This window comes from Lissotriton vulgaris, chromosome 1_1, assembly GCF_964263255.1.
Source record: "Lissotriton vulgaris chromosome 1_1, aLisVul1.2, whole genome shotgun sequence".
Classification (NCBI taxonomy): Eukaryota; Metazoa; Chordata; class Amphibia; order Caudata; family Salamandridae; genus Lissotriton; species Lissotriton vulgaris.
In genome coordinates this window covers 1,389,285,086-1,389,311,782 of record NC_141685.1, presented here as the reverse complement: position 1 = coordinate 1,389,311,782, position 26,697 = coordinate 1,389,285,086, and the positions used below count along the sequence as shown (strand labels likewise).

Sequence of the window (26,697 nt, the reverse complement as noted above, 5' to 3'; positions counted from 1 at the left end):
TGGAGATGACGGGGTGCACAGCGTCAAGTTACACAGGTTATTTACTGAAGTGTATAAAGTTTTGGGTGCTCACTAAGGGTGGTGTTATCCGTCGAAAAAACACCTTCCAATATCAAAGTGGTCGTGTATGCGGAGCCCCGCAAGAACATCCCCTAATGGAGCACACCAATTGGGATCACACAAGGTGCTTCTGTTTAAAGCAGTGAGGCTTTATTGCTTCATTTATATGACAATTTTTCTGGTATGCACGGCTTCGATATTTAACAGCATATCGAGAGTATTGTAATCCATTTACACGTGAACATTATGCTCCAATGCATTTCGGGCGAATGCGCCCTTGGTCACGGAGAGCTAAAGGAGGAAGCAGAACAACAGGGTGGTAAGGGAAAATGAAAATAAAAGTAAAAGTAAAAGGAGTCTAATGGAGTGCTCTTAGGTGTGGGACCGCTAGGTTGAAAGTGCGCAATAAAAGTGCAAGGTATCAGAGTGATATTACTGCCGGTGGAATACGTATATAGTGAGTCTCTGGGTCTTCAACGATGTGCTCTATAGTGTGGGGCTTAGGAGTTAAGTGCGCGTCACTAAGGTGTGGCGTAGGGGGGTGATAGGAGTTTTACCGTCGGTGAAAGTGAAGTCTCTAAGCGTGCATTAATGTCTTTACTTACTTCACTGTAAAGCGTGATGTCCTCGAGTATAATCCTATGGTCATCTGCAGCCGCCAGAGCCGCGTGTAAAACAATCGGCTAAATGGCTTGAGTTGACAGGGATGACGGACTCACGTCCGTGTGTATGGGGGCCATCTTGGAGTGGAGTGTTCCACTAAAGACATTACAGAGTGAATACATGCGTGTGTGTACGGGATAGACAGAATGCGGGTGATGCATATCTATAAGGTGGAATGAGGGAAAGGTAGATAACGTAAAGACGATCTATAAACGTGAATGAGGGCGTAGACCAGAACGTAAAACAGAATGTAAATGAATATGTGTAGGGATGAAGAACTGTAAAGGCATAAACATACAGGGGTGAGGTTAGGGAGGCAGATGGCAATGACTCTGGTAGTAAACATCAATAGGAATAAGAATAAAAAACTAAACATAGACAAAGTAAGCGAAAGAAAAGTTAAGGAGAGTGCAGTAATAAAAGGTAGGGAGAACACAGTAATAAAGAGAGCACAGTGATAAAGAGAATGAAGAAGCAACAATATACTGGTATGTTATAGGTAACAGCTAAATTCTGTCCGATCATTGAGTCCATGAGGCTGGAGAGTCTGTAGAAGGTAGATCCACTCAAGTTCTCTCTTCAATAATAATTTGGTGTTGTCTATACCTTCTTTTTTGGGTACGATCTCTAGGACCATGAATTTTAGTTGAGCGATGGTATGGTGTGCTTCCGTAAAGTGAAGAGCAATGTTGGATTTTACAGTTTTGAGTCTGATGTTAGACTTGTGCTCGTTCAATCGGGTTTTGATTTTTCGCTCAGTCTTCCCTATGTATAATTTGCCACATGGGCATTTTAGTGCATAGATCAGGTTGGTGGAATCACATGTGGCATCTACATGGAGCTTAATATTGTATCCTTTCATGGGATGTTGTATTTGATTACCCCGAATCACATTGTTGCAGTGTCCGCAGTTGAGGCATGGTTGGGTGCCACGGTGTCTTTTGGTTGACACGGTAGGTTTAGCCAAAATTTCCTTGATGTTTCGATTTCTTTTGTGCGCAAATATAGGAGGCTCATTGAAGATGCCTTGAAAATCCGGTTCGTTTTGAAGTATTGGCCAATGCTTCCAGATGATCTTTTTATATGCTGCACTGACAGTGGAATATTTGGACACGAGGACCATGCGTTGCTCTGTGTTCCTGTGAGTTTTTTTTAAACACTCCTGTCTGGGTATGTTAGCCACACGGTTCTTAGCTTCTTGCAAGATGTTTTCTGGGTAACCACGTGCCCGGAATCTGTCGGACATTTCCGTCATGCGTTGGTGAACCATGGTTTCATCAGATACTATGCGTTTGACGCGCACCATTTGGGAAAACGGGAGGTGTTTTTTCAGTGAACCTTGATGGAAGCTGGTGTAGTGGAGGGCATTATTTCGGTCTGTACTTTTTCTGTAAAGATCCGTAACGATACCATCGGTTGTGTTCTTGATGTGAACATCTAGAAAGGCTATGTCAGTATCGCTGATTTGCCACGTAAGTTTGATCCGTGGATCTTTGGTGTTGGTTTCTGTCAGAAGGCTATGTAGCGATTCTTTGGTGTCTGCCCATAGGAAAAATAGGTCGTCTATGTATCGTAGAAATAGTTTAGTGTGTTTTTGGAAGCTGGGATTAGTATACAAGTATTTGGTCTCAAAGTTCTCCATATAGGTATTAGCGTAGGACGGGGCAGCGCAGTTTCCCATGGCCATCCCCGAGAGTTGTAAAAACCACTGGTTGTTGACTTCAAAGTAGCTATGATAAAGCGTGAATATCATTAATTCCATCAGGAAAGTTTGCATGTCTTGGTGAATGTCGCTTTTGAGGAGAATTTGCTCTATAGCCTCAATGCCCCCTGCGTGGGGTATTGATGTGTATAATGAGCTTACATCTGCCGTACAAAATACTAAAGGTTCATTCTTGGAGGTTTGGAACTCAGACAATTTTTGGAGAAATTGGGTGGTGTCTTTGATGTAACTCAACGATTGGTGCACTAGAGGTTGTAGATATTTGTCCAAGAGTTTACCGGTGGTTTCGTGAATTGAACGTTTGGTAGACACTATGGGTCTGAATGGAGGGTCCATGAGATTCTTATGGATTTTTGGGCACATGTGGATTGTGGGGCTTTTAGGAAATTCCACTAACAAGTACTTTCTAGTGCGTTCTTCAATGGTTCCCAATTGAAATGCTTTATTGACAATTTCCTTCAGTTGGTTGTGGTATTCATTGGTAGGGTTACAATTCAAAGCCATGTATGTTTCAGTATCTTGAATATGCTCCCTGAGTTTGTTGGTGTACATTTCACTGTCCAGTATGACGAGGGCGCCACCTTTGTCAGCTTTAGTAGGTTTTATGTTGGTGTTGTTGGCTAAGGACTTGAGTGTGTCTCGGTCTTTGATAGTTAAGTTGTGAGTTTTCCTGGGTGCCTTGAAATTGATGTTAGCAAAATCTTTACGGACCAGTGTCTCAAACATATCGATACATTTGTGGCTAGTGGGTGCCTGGTAGGTACTAGGTGGTCGTAAACCCTTGAGTTCATCTGATTTCTCCATGGTGGAGGGAGGTAAAACGTTGTCGAAGAAATGTCTTAGTCTGAGTTTCCGTGTGAATTTAAAGGTACTAACCTCCAATTCAAGGAGGTTGGTAGTCGTCGTAGGAATGAAGGACGTGCCTTTTTCTAACAATTCCATTTGATGGTCAGATATCTTAGTTTTGGAGATGTTGATTACGAGGCTGCTTTCTTTGGTTTTTGGTCTTTCTTGGCTACTGTACTCCTGGTGGCCGGTGGACTTGGGTCTCGCTCTTTTGATCTTGCTCCGCCTGGGTCGTCTTGAGGATCTGGGCTGATCTCTAAAAAAGGACGGCTAGATGTTGCTTGTTCTCCACTAGTACTAGAGGTGGTGGCATTCGTACTGGTACTCGCCTGTTGTCGGTCAGTCGTGTTTCTGTTGTAGGGAGGTTTTCTGGTAGATCGAGTGGTCGAGTCAGTGTCCGATGAGGAAGTGTCCGTTTGGGAGTTGAATGGTCGGTTTCGTCGTCTTTGGGCATACATGTCAGCCCACGAGTATACCTCGTCGAGCTTGTAGTCCAGTGTGTCACGACGGAACTTCCTCACTTTTCGTTCATGTATCTCTTTCTGGTACTTGTCGAGTGTGAGTTTTGTTTCATCTAACATGGTCGTGAGTTCCTCCGGTGTCAGCAGATTCTTAATTTCATTGTCGATTTCTTTGATTTCCAACTCAAGCTCCTTGAGGATCCCGGCTAGTTCCTCGACTATTAATAGAATGAGGTCAAGGCTGCATTTATTTAAAATTCCATTCCACTTCTCTAGAAAGGTTTTGGAGTTTTTGCAGAGAGATGGTTTCAAAGAGATGCGTAGTCCGCGTGGGATTCTGAGTGCCCTGTGATAACGCAATAGCGTGCTCGCGTGGAGCTTTTGGTTTATATGTCTTTTTGATAGGTAGATAAGTTGCTTCACACATTGCTCTTTGTTTCTGGTGGTGGTGGAGGGGCTTATGTCTTCCTCGATTAGCGAGTATATTCGTTCTTTCTCCGATTCATCAAAGGCCAAGGTGTGCGCTCTTGACTTGACGCTGTGCACCCCGTCATCTCCACTATTCGTTCATCCACAACTCCGTCTACCACGGGGTAGCACCCACTCAACATGCAATTTGACGACATTAGCAAAAGCACAGAAGCCAGAGCGCACACCTTGGCCTCTGTATATAAAGACATATAAACCAAAAGCTCCACGCGAGCACGCTATTGCGTTATCACAGGGCACTCAGAATCCCACGCGGACTACGCATCTCTTTGAAACCATCTCTCTGCAAAAACTCCAAAACCTTTCTAGAGAAGTGGAATGGAATTTTAAATAAATGCAGCCTTGACCTCATTCTATTAATAGTCGAGGAACTAGCCGGGATCCTCAAGGAGCTTGAGTTGGAAATCAAAGAAATCGACAATGAAATTAAGAATCTGCTGACACCGGAGGAACTCACGACCATGTTAGATGAAACAAAACTCACACTCGACAAGTACCAGAAAGAGATACATGAACGAAAAGTGAGGAAGTTCCGTCGTGACACACTGGACTACAAGCTCGACGAGGTATACTCGTGGGCTGACATGTATGCCCAAAGACGACGAAACCGACCATTCAACTCCCAAACGGACACTTCCTCATCGGACACTGACTCGACCACTCGATCTACCAGAAAACCTCCCTACAACAGAAACACGACTGACCGACAACAGGCGAGTACCAGTACGAATGCCACCACCTCTAGTACTAGTGGAGAACAAGCAACATCTAGCCGTCCTTTTTTAGAGATCAGCCCAGATCCTCAAGACGACCCAGGCGGAGCAAGATCAAAAGAGCGAGACCCAAGTCCACCGGCCACCAGGAGTACAGTAGCCAAGAAAGACCAAAAACCAAAGAAAGCAGCCTCGTAATCAACATCTCCAAAACTAAGATATCTGACCATCAAATGGAATTGTTAGAAAAAGGCACGTCCTTCATTCCTACGACGACTACCAACCTCCTTGAATTGGAGGTTAGTACCTTTAAATTCACACGGAAACTCAGACTAAGACATTTCTTCGACAACGTTTTACCTCCCTCCACCATGGAGAAATCAGATGAACTCAAGGGTTTACGACCACCTAGTACCTACCAGGCACCCACTAGCCACAAATGTATCGATATGTTTGAGACACTGGTCCGTAAAGATTTTGCTAACATCAATTTCAAGGCACCCAGGAAAACTCACAACTTAACTATCAAAGACCGAGACACACTCAAGTCCTTAGCCAACAACACCAACATAAAACTTACTAAAGCTGACAAAGGTGGCGCCCTCGTCATACTGGACAGTGAAATGTACACCAACAAACTCAGGGAGCATATTCAAGATACTGAAACATACATGGCTTTGAATTGTAACCCTACCAATGAATACCACAACCAACTGAAGGAAATTGTCAATAAAGCATTTCAATTGGGAACCATTGAAGAACGCACTAGAAAGTACTTGTTAGTGGAATTTCCTAAAAGCCCCACAATCCACATGTGCCCAAAAATCCATAAGAATCTCATGGACCCTCCATTCAGACCCATAGTGTCTACCAAACGTTCAATTCACGAAACCACCGGTAAACTCTTGGACAAATATCTACAACCTCTAGTGCACCAATCGTTGAGTTACATCAAAGACACCACCCAATTTCTCCAAAAATTGTCTGAGTTCCAAACCTCCAAGAATGAACCTTTAGTATTTTGTACGGCAGATGTAAGCTCATTATACACATCAATACCCCACGCAGGGGGCATTGAGGCTATAGAGCAAATTCTCCTCAAAAGCGACATTCACCAAGACATGCAAACTTTCCTGATGGAATTAATGATATTCACGCTTTATCATAGCTACTTTGAAGTCAACAACCAGTGGTTTTTACAACTCTCGGGGATGGCCATGGGAAACTGCGCTGCCCCGTCCTACGCTAATACCTATATGGAGAACTTTGAGACCAAATACTTGTATACTAATCCCAGCTTCCAAAAACACACTAAACTATTTCTACGATACATAGACGACCTATTTTTCCTATGGGCAGACACCAAAGAATCGCTACATAGCCTTCTGACAGAAACCAACACCAAAGATCCACGGATCAAACTTACGTGGCAAATCAGCGATACTGACATAGCCTTTCTAGATGTTCACATCAAGAACACAACCGATGGTATCGTTACGGATCTTTACAGAAAAAGTACAGACCGAAATAATGCCCTCCACTACACCAGCTTCCATCAAGGTTCACTGAAAAAACACCTCCCGTTTTCCCAAATGGTGCGCGTCAAACGCATAGTATCTGATGAAACCATGGTTCACCAACGCATGACGGAAATGTCCGACAGATTCCGGGCACGTGGTTACCCAGAAAACATCTTGCAAGAAGCTAAGAACCGTGTGGCTAACATACCCAGACAGGAGTGTTTAAAAAAAACTCACAGGAACACAGAGCAACGCATGGTCCTCGTGTCCAAATATTCCACTGTCAGTGCAGCATATAAAAAGATCATCTGGAAGCATTGGCCAATACTTCAAAACGAACCGGATTTTCAAGGCATCTTCAATGAGCCTCCTATATTTGCGCACACAAGAAATCGAAACATCAAGGAAATTTTGGCTAAACCTACCGTGTCAACCAAAAGACACCGTGGCACCCAACCATGCCTCAACTGCGGACACTGCAACAATGTGATTCGGGGTAATCAAATACAACATCCCATGAAAGGATACAATATTAAGCTCCATGTAGATGCCACATGTGATTCCACCAACCTGATCTATGCACTAAAATGCCCATGTGGCAAATTATACATAGGGAAGACTGAGCGAAAAATCAAAACCCGATTGAACGAGCACAAGTCTAACATCAGACTCAAAACTGTAAAATCCAACATTGCTCTTCACTTTACGGAAGCACACCATACCATCGCTCAACTAAAATTCATGGTCCTAGAGATCGTACCCAAAAAAGAAGGTATAGACAACACCAAATTATTATTGAAGAGAGAACTTGAGTGGATCTACCTTCTACAGACTCTCCAGCCTCATGGACTCAATGATCGGACAGAATTTAGCTGTTACCTATAACATACCAGTATATTGTTGCTTCTTCATTCTCTTTATCACTGTGCTCTCTTTATTACTGTGTTCTCCCTACCTTTTATTACTGCACTCTCCTTAACTTTTCTTTCGCTTACTTTGTCTATGTTTAGTTTTTTATTCTTATTCCTATTGATGTTTACTACCAGAGTCATTGCCATCTGCCTCCCTAACCTCACCCCTGTATGTTTATGCCTTTACAGTTCTTCATCCCTACACATATTCATTTACATTCTGTTTTACGTTCTGGTCTACGCCCTCATTCACGTTTATAGATCGTCTTTACGTTATCTACCTTTCCCTCATTCCACCTTATAGATATGCATCACCCGCATTCTGTCTATCCCGTACACACACGCATGTATTCACTCTGTAATGTCTTTAGTGGAACACTCCACTCCAAGATGGCCCCCATACACACGGACGTGAGTCCGTCATCCCTGTCAACTCAAGCCATTTAGCCGATTGTTTTACACGCGGCTCTGGCGGCTGCAGATGACCATAGGATTATACTCGAGGACATCACGCTTTACAGTGAAGTAAGTAAAGACATTAATGCACGCTTAGAGACTTCACTTTCACCGACGGTAAAACTCCTATCACCCCCCTACGCCACACCTTAGTGACGCGCACTTACCTCCTAAGCCCCACACTATAGAGCACATCGTTGAAGACCCAGAGACTCACTATATACGTATTCCACCGGCAGTAATATCACTCTGATACCTTGCACTTTTATTGCGCACTTTCAACCTAGCGGTCCCACACCTAAGAGCACTCCATTAGACTCCTTTTACTTTTACTTTTATTTTCATTTTCCCTTACCACCCTGTTGTTCTGCTTCCTCCTTTAGCTCTCCGTGACCAAGGGCGCATTCGCCCGAAATGCATTGGAGCATAATGTTCACGTGTAAATGGATTACAATACTCTCGATATGCTGTTAAATATCGAAGCCGTGCATACCAGAAAAATTGTCATATAAATGAAGCAATAAAGCCTCACTGCTTTAAACAGAAGCACCTTGTGTGATCCCAATTGGTGTGCTCCATTAGGGGATGTTCTTGCGGGGCTCCGCATACACGACCACTTTTTCATCATTCCCCTTACCATGCCTCCAAGAGGTCACATGGACCATATCTCCTGGGGCAGTCACTTAATAGAAGGGGAGGTGGGTGCTGTGAGAGGTCCTGGGGACCCCATCCCATAGGGCCGGTAACTAAATAAAAGATGAGGGGGCCCTTCCTGTACTATAGAATGGCCCCTGTTACCACATCCCCGGGGCTGGATCAGTAACATTATCCTGGGGTCCCCAACCCCCAGGACACCGTCTATTCGCCTGCCTGCGAGCACGGGTAAGGAAAATTCAAAGTTCTCCCACTGGGCGAGAGCACAAACCTGCTCCTGCCTGGTGGGAGAGAAAGCATTTTCCCCCATGCACTTTGGGGGCAGGGAAATGCTTTGATTACTCTCACCCCACAGAAGCAAAGGAAAACTGCTCCCACTAGAATGGAGTAATGTCGACTCCTGCTGCACCCACGATGGGTACCAGTGGGGACCCAGCAGGGCTGCATGGTCCGTGGGCCTCTCCCCACAGCCCCCAACATAGGAGTAGCCATGGGTCCCTTTGGCACCCCATTAAAAAGGAAATAAAACCGGAGAAGCTGTAAGCTGATCTCGGCACATTACTTTTACAAAAACAATGCCATGGGGCCATATGGGCCCTTGGCTTCCCCCCACGACCCCCAAAAATAATTACTGGTCTGGGTTGCCCCAGGTGGGCAACAGGGCACCAAAAAAGTGCACTAGTTGTGGCGTACCCCAAGTGAACACCAAGGCATGCCATTTTACCGAAAAACATGCTGGCTCCTGCATAGATATATTTTGTTTTGATGATGTCCCTAGAAGGGGCAGGGACAGCCTCAACATTTTTTGTTTTATATTTTTGTGGGAGCTGTAGGGAGTTCTGCAGCCCCCAGCAACAATAGAAAAAAAATGTAAGCCTCCTGGGTCATTGTTGCCATGACCCCAGGAGAACTTACCATATTTTTAAAAAGGGTTTGCCAGGCTAGAGCTTTAGCTCTATAACTGGATCTACAGATGTGACAGCACGGATGTTTGCAGTTTATGTCATATTATTGAGTCAGGGGTTAGATACATTTTTGTAGAGAGGATTTACTTATCTAGCAGCATGTTCTGGAGGTAAACTGGAAATGGATTTTGATTAGGGTGTCTAGAAAGAGGATATTGAAGTTGGCAGCGGGTTTCAGGGAATTAACAATTTCAGATAATTGTCATTCTGAAACTGAACAACAACTGGGCCAAGTATATTTTCTAAACACTTCTGACTTTTGAAGTGAAGTGGCTTTATATTAACAGTCAATTCATGATTAAGACCGAAACCTATAACTTGCCATTTCATCTTTTTGAGAATTTGATAATGATATACATTCTACAATAGTAGCATTAATAATACATAATAATAAAAAAATTACTACTATACACATTTAAGACAGTTCTGGATGTTTATTATTTATTTAAAATGAAAACATATAATATATTGTGCATATTGCCAAAAGATAGGGCAAACTGCAGTAATCCAAAGTCGTACACTATCCTACTGACATAAACTTTTTGTGTCTTGCAGATGACCACAGCAGAGTTAAACTTTCCCAAGTTCCAGAAAAGGATGGGAAAGTGACTGATTATATTAATGCCAACTATGTTGATGTAAGTATATTATTTGACAATGCATCACATTGAAATACATAACTAGGGGCCAAGTGTTCTAATACACTGGTTGCAAAAAACAATATTTTTACGACCAGTGTGGAATTTTGTGTACTGACGTGTACCAATATGATGGTTCCCAAAACTCTGATATGGACTGGGTAACTATCCACCCTGCATCATTGATATTCACGAGGTAGGTAAAAAAATGTGATTCACACCAATTAGTGGATATCACAGGGTTGGTGGCCTGTAAGGGGCAGCAGGCCACCATGACTGTGGTTGCCATTCAATTAAGTAATTTTTTTTTTACGCAGCCTATTGTCCTTAAAGGAAAGAGGGATACTATTAGAAAAGGTTTTTATTTTAAAATTTCTTCGAGAGTTGGCAGTAGCCCCTTGTACCACTGCCTACTCCACCCATAGACATGTTTCAACAATCACAAAGACGAATTGGTCCAAAAAGAACCACTTATGTGTTGCAAATGAGATGCCACCCCCCGCATTGGGGTAGGTAGCATTTCACTGATTTACCACCACTCTTTCAGTCCTAATCCATTATTACAATTTGAACGTATTTTGTATTTGCAGGGCATGCCTATAGCACATCCTTTCAAGATAGCAATTTGCTTTCCATTTCTAAAACATTACTGAATCCTAAAATGGGGTTAGTACATATGGTAAAATGTGCTTCCACTAGTAAACTCTGATTCAGTCTTTGCAACCTGAAAAGCATTTAGTACATCTGGCCCTAGGTCTGTTATTCAGAGATGTGCGGGAATGCTGTGTGGTACGTTAGCGCCAGCAGTAAGGCATTCTGGTATCTGGATTCCACATGGCAGATGCTGCTGTAGCAATCAGTGAAAGAGTCCTCTTGACATGGTAGCTAACTGTGTAGGTAGGTGTGTGATATGTGAGTGATCCCTTTGACACCATGTGTGACCCTTCCAAATCATGGGTTGAAGAGGCTGTAAGAACAGGAGGCATAAGGAATCTATCACCACCGGTCTGATCTTGTGTTATAAAGGTGCAATAATACTGTGCTAAAAGCTGTCAAGCGTTTGTGATCATATGATATACAATATAACTTTTGAGTGCACAGATTGGGCGTACTACTGTGGTAATAAGTACCTAAGTACCCAGACTGAGAACAAGGTTTATATATTTAGAACCTTAGCACATAAAATAAAATACATCTTTGGTAATGAGAATATCAGCTTACAGCATGTACATACAGTTTTGGTATTAATTCCTGAGCACACAGAATGAGCATACAACTTTGGTAATGAGTACCTCAGTCGTCGGTGTGAGGTTATGGCTCTGGCAATGAGTACCTGAGTGCACAGTGTAAGCATACAGCTTTTGGAATGAGTAGCTGAGGACAATTAATAAGCATACACCTTTGGCAATAATTAATTGCATGTACAGGTTAGCACGCACCTTAGTTAATGAGTATATGGGCAAGTAGAGTGAGCGTAAGATGAGTATACGACTCATAAAAGTATGCCCACACAGATAAGTACGTTACATTAGAGGTTATATTTATTATTGTGTGACTTTAGACTTTTTAAAATATGCTGGTGTATTTAAAAACATTTTGCCATATTTGTTTGAAAAGACTGCTTCCCAAATAAAATTCTTTTTATGCTCATCTTTAGGGTTACAATAGGCCAAAAGCATACATTGCAGCCCAAGGGCCATTGAAGTCAACAGCAGAAGATTTTTGGAGGATGATCTGGGAACATAATGTGGAGGTTATTGTAATGATAACAAACCTCGTCGAAAAGGGAAGGGTAAGACCATATGCCTTTGTTAATATTTGTTTCGTAGGTCTGTCGCCATGCACGCTGTTTATGTAGTGTTGTGATGTGATAGTTACTTTGGACTTGAACCTCTGGAACATGCCACATCCTACTCACCATGCAATCATGCTTAAGGATCAGTTCCTAGCAGTTGACCAATTAGCATCAGGAAAATGAACAAGCATTGGTGAAACCAATCGGTCTCACCTCTCTCTTGCAAGGGTTAAGCTATTGTATTTGCCAGTGCTTGTCGTTAACCAATGTCTTTATAAAAAAGAAAAGCAAACATTTATTTTAACATATCTCAAATCTGTACATTGAATTCAATCTTTAATAAGGCATGATTTATTTTTCAAATTTCAAGCAATAAATGTAAAATTATAATAAAAAAATATCTGTAGCATGTGAGCCAGCTTAAAAAAGAACATAGAAGACTAGTTGCTGGTACTTAAAAGAACACAACAGTTAAATGAGGAAAGGTTGGAATTTATAGGAAAATACTTGCCTTTTCCTTTCCTCATGGCCTGCAACTTGAACACATGCTCTGGCCATTTGGTGTTCTGCAGCAGCTCAGGGAGCAGATTTAGGGGCCTTCAGGAGAAGAGATATCCCATTTCTAGTCAGTCTTAGTAAAATGTCTGCTTCAAATACAGGTTGAATGAGTAATGTAACCTACTCTAACCCCAGCACCATAAATGCTGTCTTTGTCTGCAAAGGACTTGGGCTTTCATGCAGCATGTGGAAAACAGCAATAGAAAACCAGTGTGATGAAGTCTGCTCTTTATTCAAACCTGGCACAAGTATAAGGGAGAAAGAGCAAGAAAAAAACATGCACTTCCATGGAGTGCTCAAAGAAAAACTAAACATTAGTTCTCCTATATGAGATGTGGAAGGATACAAGTAATCCAATAAACAGGATGGTAAAAAAGCTCTGCTCCGTGACAGGGACAAACACAAGAAGAGGCAGGAAGCCACTGAACAAAACACAGGCAAATGAGATTGGCAAGAAAGCAAACAAATGGTAAGCAATACCCAACCCCCACTCTAAGTATTGTTGTTGTACACAATAGGCCTTTACCAACAAACAGTTGAAAGTTTTTTTCCAGATGAGACCTATAACAGGTGGTACTGAGGCAAGGAAGTGCGTTTGTGCTATGATCATATGAATCCTGTTTATCCTTGAAGTAAAAGCTGTTTGTTAAACTGCACTGTGCACAATCTCATGAACTGGAGTACACTGCTGTTCAGTTCTGTATATATAGTTTTGAAAACGCTGTCAATGAGCTTATAGGTAACAGCAGCAATAAATCATTTCTCCTACTCCCATAAGCCCTTGCTTCCATCTGCCCAGGAGTGGTGATGCACATCTCCTGTGCAAAGAGATTTTCCATCCTATTACACGACTTCTGGACTTTGACTGGATCAGCCTTCCTACAGCATTCCCTGTAGAATATGCACGAGACTTTCCATTCCGGCAATGTCATACTCTGCAGAAGAGTATCGTTTGCCACTGGGAGTTACAAAAAAGTAGTGATGCTCTCAGTTTAGACATTTGACAACCACATCTTCTGCGGGAAATGCCTTTACAGACCAGGACTCAAATGTTGCAAGATTGTAAATCAGCCATACCGAGAGCAGTGGATTCCATTGAAGACTAGGCCTCTAATTCTGCTTTCCTACATGAATGGCCTTCTCGTCTTACATATTCTTGCTTTGGAAATCCAGAACCGTATTAATGCATGGAAAAAGTGGGCTTTGGCCCGGGACCCCAGACTTTCAGGGGCACTCTGATAGAGCCAGCTCTGTTCTACAGAGGCTTGCCCTGATGCAGGGCCGGCTTTAGGCTCATGGTGGCCCTGTGCAGGAAGCGTAGGTGGGGGCCTGTAACGACCGGGTTCTAGACCAGATGGGATCAGCTCCTGAGAGCCCCTCCAACCCAGCCGGAACGTAACCACCTCCCTCCTCAGGACCCATCTATCCAGGCACCTGGGTACCTACCTGAGGATGGGGAACTCGCAATATACAAGCTCATATCATCAGAAACACCACTAAATCTATAGGGATACTAAGAATACTCACTGATTACTAAGGACATCCATGCCCTACACCACACTCATACCTCATAGTCTCGCGACCACATGGGTCCAGACTAATCTACCCTGGGGCAGTTCTGATTATCTACCATTACACACTGATTACCCTCAGTGCTCACTCGACACGCAATCTGGCGTGCCATACACACTGCTCACCCTCAGTGCTCACTCGACACGCAATCCGGCGTGCCATTCACACACTGAGCTGCAGCCCCAGTGCTCTCTGTTTATCCGGTCCACAATCCGGCGGACCTAAACACCGTATCCCCCCGGTGCTCACTCACTTACAACATGATCCACAATCCGGCGGATCTACACACTGACTACCCTCAGTGCTCACTCAAGCCGCAATCTTGCGGGTATACACACTGACCACAATCAGTGCTCTCACTAACGCCACTTACCAATGATGACCACTTTCCTATGAATACCTTCAGCTCTCTGTCTCTATGTTGGGAAGTCTCTCTCACTATTCACTAAGGGTTCGCTACTACAATAATAGGAGTTAGAACGGCTTTCCAAATTGAAATATGTACCTTCTGCTCTTGACATCAAATGTTCCCTCTCTCCCTCATTGTTCAGTCACCTCTTACCTGACCGGGATTCACATCCGTTCATGCAAACAATGTCTGACTAGAAGACCAGGTTACCCTGATTGAACAAGAATACAAGGCACATGTCGGTTCACTAAGAACTGGGGTATCATTATTACAATAATAGAATGCACGTACACAAATCTGCGGGGTCTCTATGACTAACAGGAACTTTAACACACCGCTGAAAGAAAAGGATTAGACATACAGTATGAGGACAAGGTTATCTGCGGGGTCTCTTGATTAACAGGAACTTTAACACACCGCTGAAAGGAAAGGATTAGACATACAATAGCCTAGGGAATAAAGACAAGATTAAGGTGTAAGTGTAAAGTGGACTAGTTTAGACTACCTCACCTATTAGAAGGAAGATTTCTCTCTGTCTCTGGTGGGATCAGGGCTCTCTCTGTCTCTCCCTCCGTCACCACAGCTCCACGCCTCTGGCTCAATTACTTCAGCTGACAGCCTCAACTCCTCCATCTGCTTTAATGCATTCTGATAGTCTCTCTCCAGCTTCAGCAATCATCTGCCTTCTTTCTCCATTCCAGAAAACCAATAGAACTGCACTGTATTCTGCAGCTCCAGCAGACATCCTACTCTCCACTCTTCAAGAACCAAACTGACCACTCCTCCTCTTCTGCACTTCGCTAATATGGATTCCTCTCCTCTAGTGGAAAGCTCCAGCCAGCAGCCTCCTCCCACCAGGTCCATGCACCGGGCTCCTCGCTCTAGACGCTCCCACAGTGATCAGCTGCTTGTTTCGTCTAGAGACCTGAGCCCAGGGACACTTCTTGATTAGATTCAGCTCTGGCCGGTTCTCTCCGGTTCGCTTAGGGCGAACAACAGCTCAAAACCAAAATATTACCTTTCCCCTTGAAGCATCTCAGCTCTGCAGGGATAGAAAGCAAAATTGAGTCTCTCTAGTTCTGGGCCTTGTAGGCCTGAGAAGGATGAAATAACCCTTAGCTCTGTCAGAGTACCTACATAAACCGTACCAATGTGTAATATAAAGTCAGGACCACAGGATACACCCTCTACTATAGGCAAAATAATGAAAGGCAAAGCCAATAGGCAATAGATGGATTAGAGTAAGGGATCTATCATCATATAAAGCAGCTATCCTCTTCTAGGTCTGGAAGAAAGGGCTTAAAAGAGCCAACACAAGCTAAGAATACATATCCTAGATGTGAGCAAGCTTAAAGTCTTTATCACTCCGAAATAGAGCCAAAAAGCCTGTCAAGACAGGGCCCCGCAAGAGGGGGTCCGGACGGGGCGGTCAGTCTAAATATGGTTATGATTTCTATGCCTATATAAGGATATTGAGATCTATACCTATATAAGGGCAAAGGGCATTAATCGGGAAAATTACACTAGGGTCCTAAAAAGATACATAACAATGTATGCAAAAACTGACTGTAGGATATGCAGGCAAATGAAAAACGTGGAGTTAGAATACTAATTTGGACCTCCCTGTGTTTGCCACGCCAACTGCTGCCCTGGGGACGCAGTTCTGGACAAGTAATGTGACGAGCGAGTAGTGAGCAGCAGCAGGCCATATCTAATATATACGGCTCTGTGCTGCTTTAATCTCACCCTTGTGCAGGTCAGTAACTTTTGTTGCTGTGCTGCATTGCGATAAAGAAAATCTGCCCCTTGGTGTGCATGCCTGGCATGCCCAATCTAGCCTTAACCCTAGCACTCTCCGGCAGTTGGTGGCAATTAAATTTAAAAAATACTCTATGGGATTTCCTTATTTCCTTACTTCACTTCACCCTCTCTCTTAACCTGACTCTAGTTCTACTTCTCCATGTACCTTTAACCTCCCTCCCTCTCTATATATCTCACAAGTGTCTACGGGACGCCCCAGCTGAGGAGTGAGGTGCTCTGGCAGAGCTGGGTGAGTCCCAGTAACGAACAGCAGGACTGCTAGAGAGAGATAGCAGCGAGTTCCTTCCCCTGGAGTAACCATAGGTGCTCTCCGCGCTCCACCGGGGCCCGCGCCTGGCTGTGTCAAACTGAAAGCGCTCGGGTTGGCCCGGTCGCTCCCCTGCCCCCCGAGCTCTAGGGGCCCCCAGGAGTCGCTGGGACTTGGAGTTGGAGCCATATTTCAACTGTCTGCCGCTTAATAGTGCAGAAATACCCTTTCTCTCCACCTTTATTGGCACAGGCGGAGCAGGGGCCCTAAAGAAATCTATCACCACCAGTTTACATGGGAGGCCGCGCCCACTGCCAGTGCCACTGACTGGAAGACAGACAGCGGCCTACGAGTCGATGGATGCGGCACCGGCAAATTGAATGCGGCGGGCCCCCTGCCCCTTGGAGAAAGTGCCAGTGATTCCGAAATGTAATACTCAGCAATGATTACGATTAGGCCTTCCGCTGGCTGGGACTCGAGCCATATACTGCCGCTTAATTTAATGCAAAATAGTACCCCAGACTCCACCTTTATTATAGGCCCTGCAGGCACACAGGCGGAGAGGGGCCTAAAGGAAATCAGTGGCTGGCGCTGCCACTGGAAGACAGACAGCAGGCGGCCTACCTCGATGCGGCAAAACTCCCGGCTGCAGTAAATTCGCCCCTCCGACCTCAAGCATTAACAGCTACACTCACGCCCGGCTACCTATCTTCATATGACTCGCTAGCTTGCCATGACACGTTGCGATAGTCAGTCAGTGTGCCACAAACAGTGTGCAGAAATATCATTATCAATCATCTGGGAGAATGGATCTATTCTGCCCTTACCCGGCAGGTGCGTTCACATTTCTTCACTTTATTCTCAGTCTGAGCTCAGGGGCCGCTCAGCTTTTGTCCGACTCCGACGTCGATGACCACCAAATGGCTGGGCTGTGCCGAGAGAGTCATACGCCACCAGTCCCACAAGTTAGTTAGGCACGCGGGGAAGTCATGAAGCAGCAGGTTAGGTTGAGTCTGTGCGCTGCCGCAGATCACTCTATCCTGGCTTCCGGCATCCGTGCCAGCCAGCCGGGTGACAGTCATGAAGATTTGAAACACCCCGGCGCCCCTGCTGCCCAATCAGGAACGAGGTCGGTGCGGACTCGGAGCCAGAGGCCAGGGAAGGTAAAGGGAGGAGGGGGGGGGGGGGGGTGACACTGTGTCAGGGCTTGGAACTGTGACTGTCGGACTCGGAACTTAGTATTGGAAGCCGGGGTCGGAGCCGGAGGCCGCCAATTCCTGCCAGGGGGCCGCCAGTGCCACGATGTATCATTGATCCTTCCGATCCGATCCTCGTCGTGGCGGCCCCTGGGGTTTGGCGGCCCTGTGCAGGTGCACACTTTGCACATGCCTAGGGCCGGCCCTGCCTGATGACCTTGAATAACTGACTGTTGCAAAAAGCATTTTTCTTTAATTTATCTTTAATATGGGTAATGTGTGAGTCTATTACAGACCTTTTGCAAAGAAAAAAAAAAAAAAAATATATATATATATATATATATATATATATATATATATATATCTCCTTAAAAACCCACAAACCCTCAACCCTTACCCACCCTAAACTTACCCTCGCCATCGAAAAACCCTTACCCACCCTAAACCCTAACATTAGCTTTGCCACCCAAAACCCTATAACCACCCTAAACCCTAAAATTACCCGTGCCACCCGAAAACCCATACCCATCCAAAACCCTAAAATTTCCCTCACCACCGAAAAACCAATACCCACCCTAAAATTAGCCTTGCCTCACAAAACCCATACCCCCCCCAAACCCTAAAATTACCCTTCCCACCTAAAAACCCATACCCACCAGAACCCCCAAAAATTCACTTTCCACACAAAAACCCATACCCACCCTAAACCCTAAAATTATCCTTGCCCTACAAAAACCCATACCTACTCTAAAATTACCCTTGCCACCCAAAAACCCATACCCACTCTAAACTCTAAAAAAATCCTTTGCCACCATAAAACCCATACCCACCCTAAACCTTGCAAATTCCCTATCCACCCAAAAAACCATACTTACCCTAAAATTACCCTTACCACCTAAAAGCCATACAAACCCTAAAAGTACCCTTACCACCCAAAAACCCAAACCCACCCAAAACAAATGCCCTAAAACCTTTTAAAAACAATTCCCTAATATATGAATGTATATAAACTCTAAATACTGGCATTTATGCTATCCACGCCGACCCTTTAAAAAAAAGGCATTTTCTATATATATATATATATATATATATATATATATATATATATATATATATATATATATATATGATCGCCACAATTCGCTATTTCAAACGAAAGATAGACGGCACTCAGAAGTCCCTTGTCCAGAAAATAATTTTGTTGGCAGACCCCCTGCCCCCTCGACAAACGCGTTTCACCACTAGGGCTTCGTCAGTGTCAACCTGATTACAGTGAGAAATACCATTTTATCCCCACCTCCTTCACATCATAGAAAGAGGACTAGTTCTTGCCTAATCGGCGGCCATTTTACAATATGCAACATCGCATTAAGCATTATTATTCAGACTTTACATGGCAGGTAAAAATGGTGTGTATAAAGTGCTCGTGCTATTTAAAAACATAGAAATATCCAGAATTATATTATGTCATTTCATTTCATCGCATATATATCACATTTTGCCTCAAGGGGACACCTGGAAGGAATAATACATTCACATCATCATCAAATCCTTCCCGATTGTTATTTTCATGTACACATTATTCAAAGCTGCCCTCTCTCATTCAAAACTAATTAAAATTGGGAGCATCAAAAGTTATATCATGCACATTATTTTCACATTTTATATTGTGTAGGTGTACTAGGAATTAAAACATTAAATGTTACATTCATCAATGTTCAAATTAATCTTAATTCCTTTATCCCTTAAATGTTTATGTATAAATATGCGAATAAGTAGTCTTGCCCTGTAAATAAAAAAAAATAAAAAAAATATAATATATATATATATTCACTGAAAAAACCATAGGTTTCACACCAGTTATAGTTAGCTGGAAATTTTACTGACATAAAACCATTGAAATTCCCACGTTATAGTTAGTTGGACTCACTATAACTTGCGCGCCTGCAATGCACTGCTGATGACGTCACATATTACATCGCTCATGACATGGTCAGTAACATCACTCACTGAAAAATGGCTTCAGTAGTAGCAGCAGCAGGAGCATCTCAGCCACCACCACCACCACCACCAAGAGGACCACCAAAACACCACACTGGTGGAGATGAAGAAGAGGAAGAGGAGGAGGAGGAAGAGGAGGGGAGGAGGACATTCCTGCCAGAAGACAATACCCCATATAGGCCAAGTGGCCTAAAAAAGGTGAATGCGCCAAAGGTGACTTGCCTAATCTGTGGCACTGAACTTTCAAGGGGAAACCCTAACAAAAAATACTCATACGGCAATAACACCATGATTCGCCACATGCAGCGCAAGCATCCCAACAACTATGCTGTGGCAGAGGTGAGAGAACTGGCCAGTAACCCTCCCCAATCTTCACCCAGCACCTAAAAAAAAAGCAACCACTCCATCGGAACCAGAGACAAGAGAGATGGTCCCAAACATTCAACCCCAGTTTGAGAAATACAAGATCACTTGTATTTTTTGTGGGAAAACCATCACCTATGGTGAGCAAAGCATAAAGCTCATCAACTGTGCTGGTGACAACCACAAATGCCCCAAAAATCCATAATTTTTTCCTGTTTTTTTTTTTGCCCCAGTTGAGCCGTTTTCAATTCCTTGTTTTTTGTTTCTCCCCAGAAAAATAACAAAAAAATATATAAAATAGTTCATAAAAGCCAAAAAAAGTACAAAATGTTCAAAAAAACATTAAAAAATATATAAAACAACAAAAAGAAGAAAAAAAACAGTTCTTTTCAGAACTACCTCCAATTTATAAAAAAAGGCTACATTTTTAAAAAACTCTGTCATTCTTTTTCCCCCATGGTACGCTCCCCTGTCCGCTCCCCGGTGCGCGTACCGGGCGCACCCCCGCGCAAATCGGAAAAAATATTTATTTTTTTTGCCCCGCGGGGCCTTTTTATGGCCCCCACATCAAACCTAGGGGATCAGGGGGGTCTATCCTGCCCCCTTTTGGTCATTCCCCTCTTTGTTTTTGCCACCTCTTGTGTCTCTATCCTACCAAGACACAAGATTGCGGCCGCTCCGGACTGTTTGGAATGTTGACAGACACCCGGGAGCCAATCAGGTTTCCGTGAGCGAACTCGACTAGCGCACTGGTTAGCGCCCCGGTGCGCGTACCGGGGCGCGCTTATAGATATATAAAAAAATGTTTAACCTAAATTACTCAAAATCCACTGGAGCACATATCTTGAGATATAGCAAAGGCACATCGGGCTACCAGTCCCTACAATTTTACCAAGTTTCGTGGAAATCCATTCAGTCGTTCGGGCTAAAAGTGAGGTCGACTGCCCTATGGAAATTAACATGGGGAAAATACGTTTTGGGACCCCCCTTTTTTCTCGGCCCCCGCTTCACGAATCCCCCCCAAACTTACAGGCAAGGACCGGAGCGAATTTGAGGAAATTTTCAGGCAGATTCCTCAACCGGCGCCAAAGTTATTCCCAATAGAATGTTGCGATTTTCCAATTGAAAATAATCCTAACTATAACTACCTACTGGCGACCGCCAGTAGGTTATATATATATATATATATATATATATATATATATATATATATATATATATATATATATATATATATATTTATTTATATAATTCCAGGTTCTACGCACTAGCGTAGAACCTGGAATTTGTCAGCATTGTTGATTATGTGCTACAAAGTAACTCGTTTATTTCCTTTGTAATCACGTGCACGAAAGTAAACACGTGTGTATCACTTTAAAAAGAATGGCCACTCAAACATATGCACCCGTAAGCAAGAGGCGCAAGCTTCGAAACACGTAGGGTTGTTTTTTCCATGTGCCAATAAAACTCTGCACTACGAGCAACATTTGGGCCCCGGTTCTGGTTTGTTTGCTGAAATCTACTAGCATTGTTCGACCAGGAGTGTGTTGATATATATATATATATATATATATATACTTACATTTCAAACGCATATGCCTTTACCATTCATGCCTCCACAACAAAATAATTGAAAACGCATACATGGTAAAGGCAGATGATTTGTAAAATCCTGCGTGGTAAAGGTTATGTGTAGTAATGGTAAATGCTTGGTAACGGTCACGTTGTAATGGCATTGCATGGTAATGGTTGTATTGTATTGACTGTTCCCCGATCATGAGTAACAGTTAACTCAAAGCTCTAGAAAGAGCATTGTTGTAGAGAAGCCTTGGATGTTGTTCTCTTGTTTCTATTGTGTAACTACAGTGGTCTCAGTATGCACTTTTATCTTCCTTAAAGGAACTTTAATACCATTACAAATGGCAATAAAATGTTTACATTTTAACACAATGCTTCATGTTGGTCCTAAAGATCCAAATTAAAAATATCCTTCTTTTAAGGCAGTCCCAGTCTTTTTCAGACATATCTGCAGTGACAGACTTTGATGATACAGATTTTTTTCCTGTTGCCTTATGCAGCAGGTACCCTTCTTGTCTATGTAGAACAATTAGCCTGTTTAGGATTTTAGTACAAGCGAGTATTACTGTGCTTCCTAACAAATAAACATATATTGTCCAATAAAGGGCCCCTTCCCCATGGTTTCTTTACTCTACTGACATGATCCATGCTCCCATCCCAGACACATGCCCACAATGATGATGTTTTACCTCGTTTGTGATGGGACTTGCCTGCAGATACGGAGAGACAGCATAGAAAATGTGGACCTTGACATTGTTAGCAAGGTAGCACCTACATTCTCGTCACACACAAGGAAGCTATAGATAAAGAAATATAATCAATAGTTTAGTAGAAATGTGATACCACAGGAATTTAATCAAGCTAACGTGCTTAGCTTTATATCAAGTGTCTGACATAGCATACCGCTACTGCAGAGGTCCATGGGATTGAATACAAAGCTTTCTTAGAAGCACTCTACTCAATCCTATCAATAATCTGCAGGAAGAATTCTGATTTCATAGTTGGGATTTTCCCACTTGCATAGTAATTGTTTTCTGGCTTTTTTCTATCTTTACTACAGAGAAAATGTGACCAGTACTGGCCCGCGGATGGCAGCGAGGAATATGGGGCATATCTAGTGACTCTGAAGAGTTCTCTTGTGCTTGCCTATTACACTGTACGGAAATTTACTATTAGGAACATGAAAATCAAAAAGGTAAGAATGTAGCAGATATCCAGTATCTGGCAATGAAATCTAAACGTTTAAGGAATATGTACATATATCTTATTTTAATATTATGTACTAGTTATCTAACCGTCCATCTATCAAGGCAGCTTTACTATGATTTTCCTGCAAAAGGTGGAACAGGCTGGCAAGATACTTAATTCCATGTAAAATGTTATTAAAGATCAAAAGAATCTATATCCAAGTGCAAAAAGAAATGGCGGTGTCAAATCTTGCTCAAGATTTCTTTTGGTTGAGTTTGGATGGCAGACGTCGGGCAGCTGTAGCTTTTTTTCTGTTTTTGCTTGACCCCAGCTCTGAAAGTTTAAGGTATAATTCATTATTGTTTGCTATCCTAGCGGCTTCGGTTAGCTGAAAATGGGTGCTTGTAATTTAATGTTTTTGTAAACAGAGTGCCCCAAAAATATGTCTTGATCGTGTCCTCAAAATTCTTAAGGTGGCACTGCCTTGAAACTTCTGGCCAGCATCCAGAGCCATGCCATAGACCAGGGGATCAAGGGCGGGACCAGATCGCTGGTGTATCATGGAGACTCACTTGGAAATTAACTATCATCAAACGTTCCAGCATTCGGTCAAACCATTCAAGTTCTGACTTTCTTCCTGCCTCTGTTGGCCCTTTTTCACTGCTTGGATACCAATACTTGCTTTAGTACTTCACCAATCTTTTTTCAATTTGAATACATTTTAAAAATATAGTTTTGCCAATAGAGCAAGTTGAATACAAAAGTGACTGCAAGTGTAGTCCAGAAGTAAATTAATTCCCACTAATGAATCAGAAATAATATCTCATCAGACACTCACTGATCTATGCTATTTAAAACATATCCACGTATTTCTCTGTGTCTTGTCAGTGAGAGTTATTTCAACAACAGAATCCTTTCAAGTTAGGTAGCTAAAACCTTGTATGCACATGACATGTAATGATTTGGACTAACTGTGGTTTCTATTCTATCAGGGGTCACAAAAAGGAAGACAAAATGAGCACACAGTTGTTCAGTACCATTACACCCAATGGCCTGATATGGGGGTCCCCGACTATACTCTTCCAGTGCTCACCTTCGTGCGAAAGGCTTCATCTGCTAAACACAACAGCATGGGCCCCGTTGTAGTTCATTGCAGGTACAGTATATACTTGTCTATGTTACACCTTTTGGAATTCCTATCTTGTAGCATTTAGTTGACATTTATTTTACCATTACATGTATTTTTGTTCATTTTTTTTTTTACTTTTCCTTTTCAATAGTAGATTTGTATTGTTTACTGTTAATCATATGAACAACATGTAATTACTGTTACAAGATCAGAATAAAACATGTAAAGGTCCAGACTAGGAGTGCACCAAATGTTGTCTGGTATTCACTGCACCAGGTAATTACCCAGAGTTTAGTATTTACCTGTGTAGTATTCTGAATAGTCCCCAGAAAAATGGGACCTTGCTCTTTTATGATATTTTATCCATGTGGGAAATTGTGACGGAGGCACTGTTTGGCGCTAAACTCGGAATTTCAATATGCATAGTAAATGGAATTACCTCTCATATCAGAATTCAGCCCTTGCAATCTGGCAGACTAATCAATATATATATAACAAGTCATTAAAACAATCCAGAAATCACATACTGTCTCAATTAAAATGTGATTTCCTAAGTTTAACAATAATCCGTCCGCCATTCTTTCTTCTGACATAAACACTACAACGCAGATGCCTCTATGGTTGGAAGAGTGATGTAATTACTCTGAACTTATGCATGAAGTATTGTGGCGTTGTGTGTGAATGGCCAGAGTGGTGATCTCTTTGTGTCCAGGGACAGAGCTTAGCAGTGTGATGGAGAAAGAATAACTGAGAGATATGTAGTGATATAAGTACTTTTTGGGGATGTCCAATTTCAAATATGGTAGGAGTGTGGATGTGTACCTGAAGGGATGGATTGTCTTTAAGTCCCCCAGGATGGCAGCCACATGCGGCAGACCTCTTTATGCATTGGGTGGATGGTCTCTTCGAACTAAGGGGCCTATTATGATGGCGGGCGAACTGCCCCCGCCGGCATGGCGGTGGCGATCCGCCCCACCATCTGTACCTGATTTACCCCCGCCATATTAGTATGGCGGGGGTACCGCAGTGTACGGAAAGACCATCCGCCGCTTTTCCGCCGGGCAGACAATCGTTACGATTGCCTGCCATGCGGTTTCGGGGCACAATATGGTAGCAGTGCCGAGCAGGCACCGCCATCCATATTATGATGTGCATTTTTCCTGGCCTTTCCATGGCGGCGATGCCGCCATGAAAGGCCGGCGGAAATTGCATTGGGGGCCCATTACGGCCCCCGGGGCTGCACTTGGGGGGTACCTAAGGTACCCCCCTACATTGCCATACACAAGGTGGCAGGCACCGCGCGGTGCCTGTCGCGTTGTGCATTGCAATGCACAACATGCCTCTATAACATTGCGGTGGGTGCTGTTTACAGCACCGTCCGCCACAATGCTAAAAGCAAGAATGCACCCACCAGTGTGGCTGGTGCATCCTAATTGGCCTTGTGGGGCCGCCGCACCTCTGGCGATTGGTCCCATTTTCCATTACGGTGGGTCCCTAAGTTGTTAAACTGGATGTGGTGACACGCTTAATGCAACTCTAAATGATAACTGGATTTAGGTCTCTGTGGTTTAAACTAAATGTTCTGAATAACTACGTATTTTTTGCTCATTCTGCACCTAATACCACTTGTAGGCCAATATTTTAAATTAATGTCAAGCCGGGATCATGGTAAGCTTCTGTTATGGTTATCAAACCGCTTAAGACGGTTGGCCAATCTTTTAGCAGCTAAACACATTGGGACCAATATTATAGGGTGGGCTCTAAACACTGTGCCTAAAGTTGCTAAAAGAAGGCTTATGCTGGCGGCCGTGGAAGCTATACAAAAGAATCTTCCCACGTTTTTTTCCCATTGTACTGAGCCTACAAAGATGAAGCACAAAAGCCCACCATCAGAAAATGTGAACCTATATAATGGCCTATGCCCACAAAGGGTAAGCGATGCACACCATGAATTGTACAGATGTCAGTCCCTTCATTTCTATTATTATCAGTAGTATCATCATCCTCAATCTAATTAAATCCTACTATTGCAAGACATTTATCTTTCTCTTCTTCGCTCTTTTCACCTTGTTTCTTTCTCTCCCTCTTGCATGAAAATACATGCACAGTTGAGTTCTCTTCACGTCCTCTCTCGCCATCTCTACACACCTGCCTGTTCTGTTTGGTTTCCTTGTTCTTTTTCCCTATTACACAGACATAATCTCTGCCTTTTCTCACACCTCTCTCTCTCTCTTTTGTACACACCCTCTTTTTTGTAACTCTGTCACGCACACACACTCAATATTCTCTATTTCTACTTTCTCTCCACATACCCTCCTTCACATCTGCAGTCCTCTTCGTCTACAGCAGTGACCTTTCATTCAGTCAACAAATCACACATCACTACCCTAAAATCCCTGCACCACCCCAAATTTCAGATACTTTTTCCCTTATGGTGCCCCTCTACTCAAACATCCTAGGTTCTGCGAAAGGGCCCCTTGATACCACCACACAAACAGTTTCTTTATCACCACAATCCCCTTCGGGCTCTGATGAATAATATTTGATGTGGCAAGTGAAATTATCTTAAACGGTCTCCCTTCACACCCTGTTTTTTGCATTTTAGTTTCGGCTGTCAACACTACTATTTTTATGTGTGCAACAATTCTGTTGGGGATGTGGTGGAAATAAGTAAATACAAAATACACATACAAATAATTCAAGCAATTCCTGTATGCAAAAGAATCCTATTTTCGATCATA

At 43.2% G+C, this 26,697-nt stretch overlaps 1 protein-coding gene across 1 annotated transcript in view; it reads left to right on the top strand.

Annotated features, from left to right (window-relative positions):
- The window catches only part of PTPRZ1 (protein tyrosine phosphatase receptor type Z1), a 652,698-nt gene that overhangs the window by 558,248 nt on the left and 67,753 nt on the right, over positions 1-26,697 (top strand). Inside the window, exons 19-22 of the mRNA XM_086966862.1 lie at positions 10,017-10,099; positions 11,757-11,891; positions 22,700-22,834; positions 23,820-23,983. Coding sequence (XP_086822988.1) covers positions 10,017-10,099; positions 11,757-11,891; positions 22,700-22,834; positions 23,820-23,983 — 517 coding nt within the window. The remainder of the gene's footprint in view (positions 1-10,016; positions 10,100-11,756; positions 11,892-22,699; positions 22,835-23,819; positions 23,984-26,697) is intronic.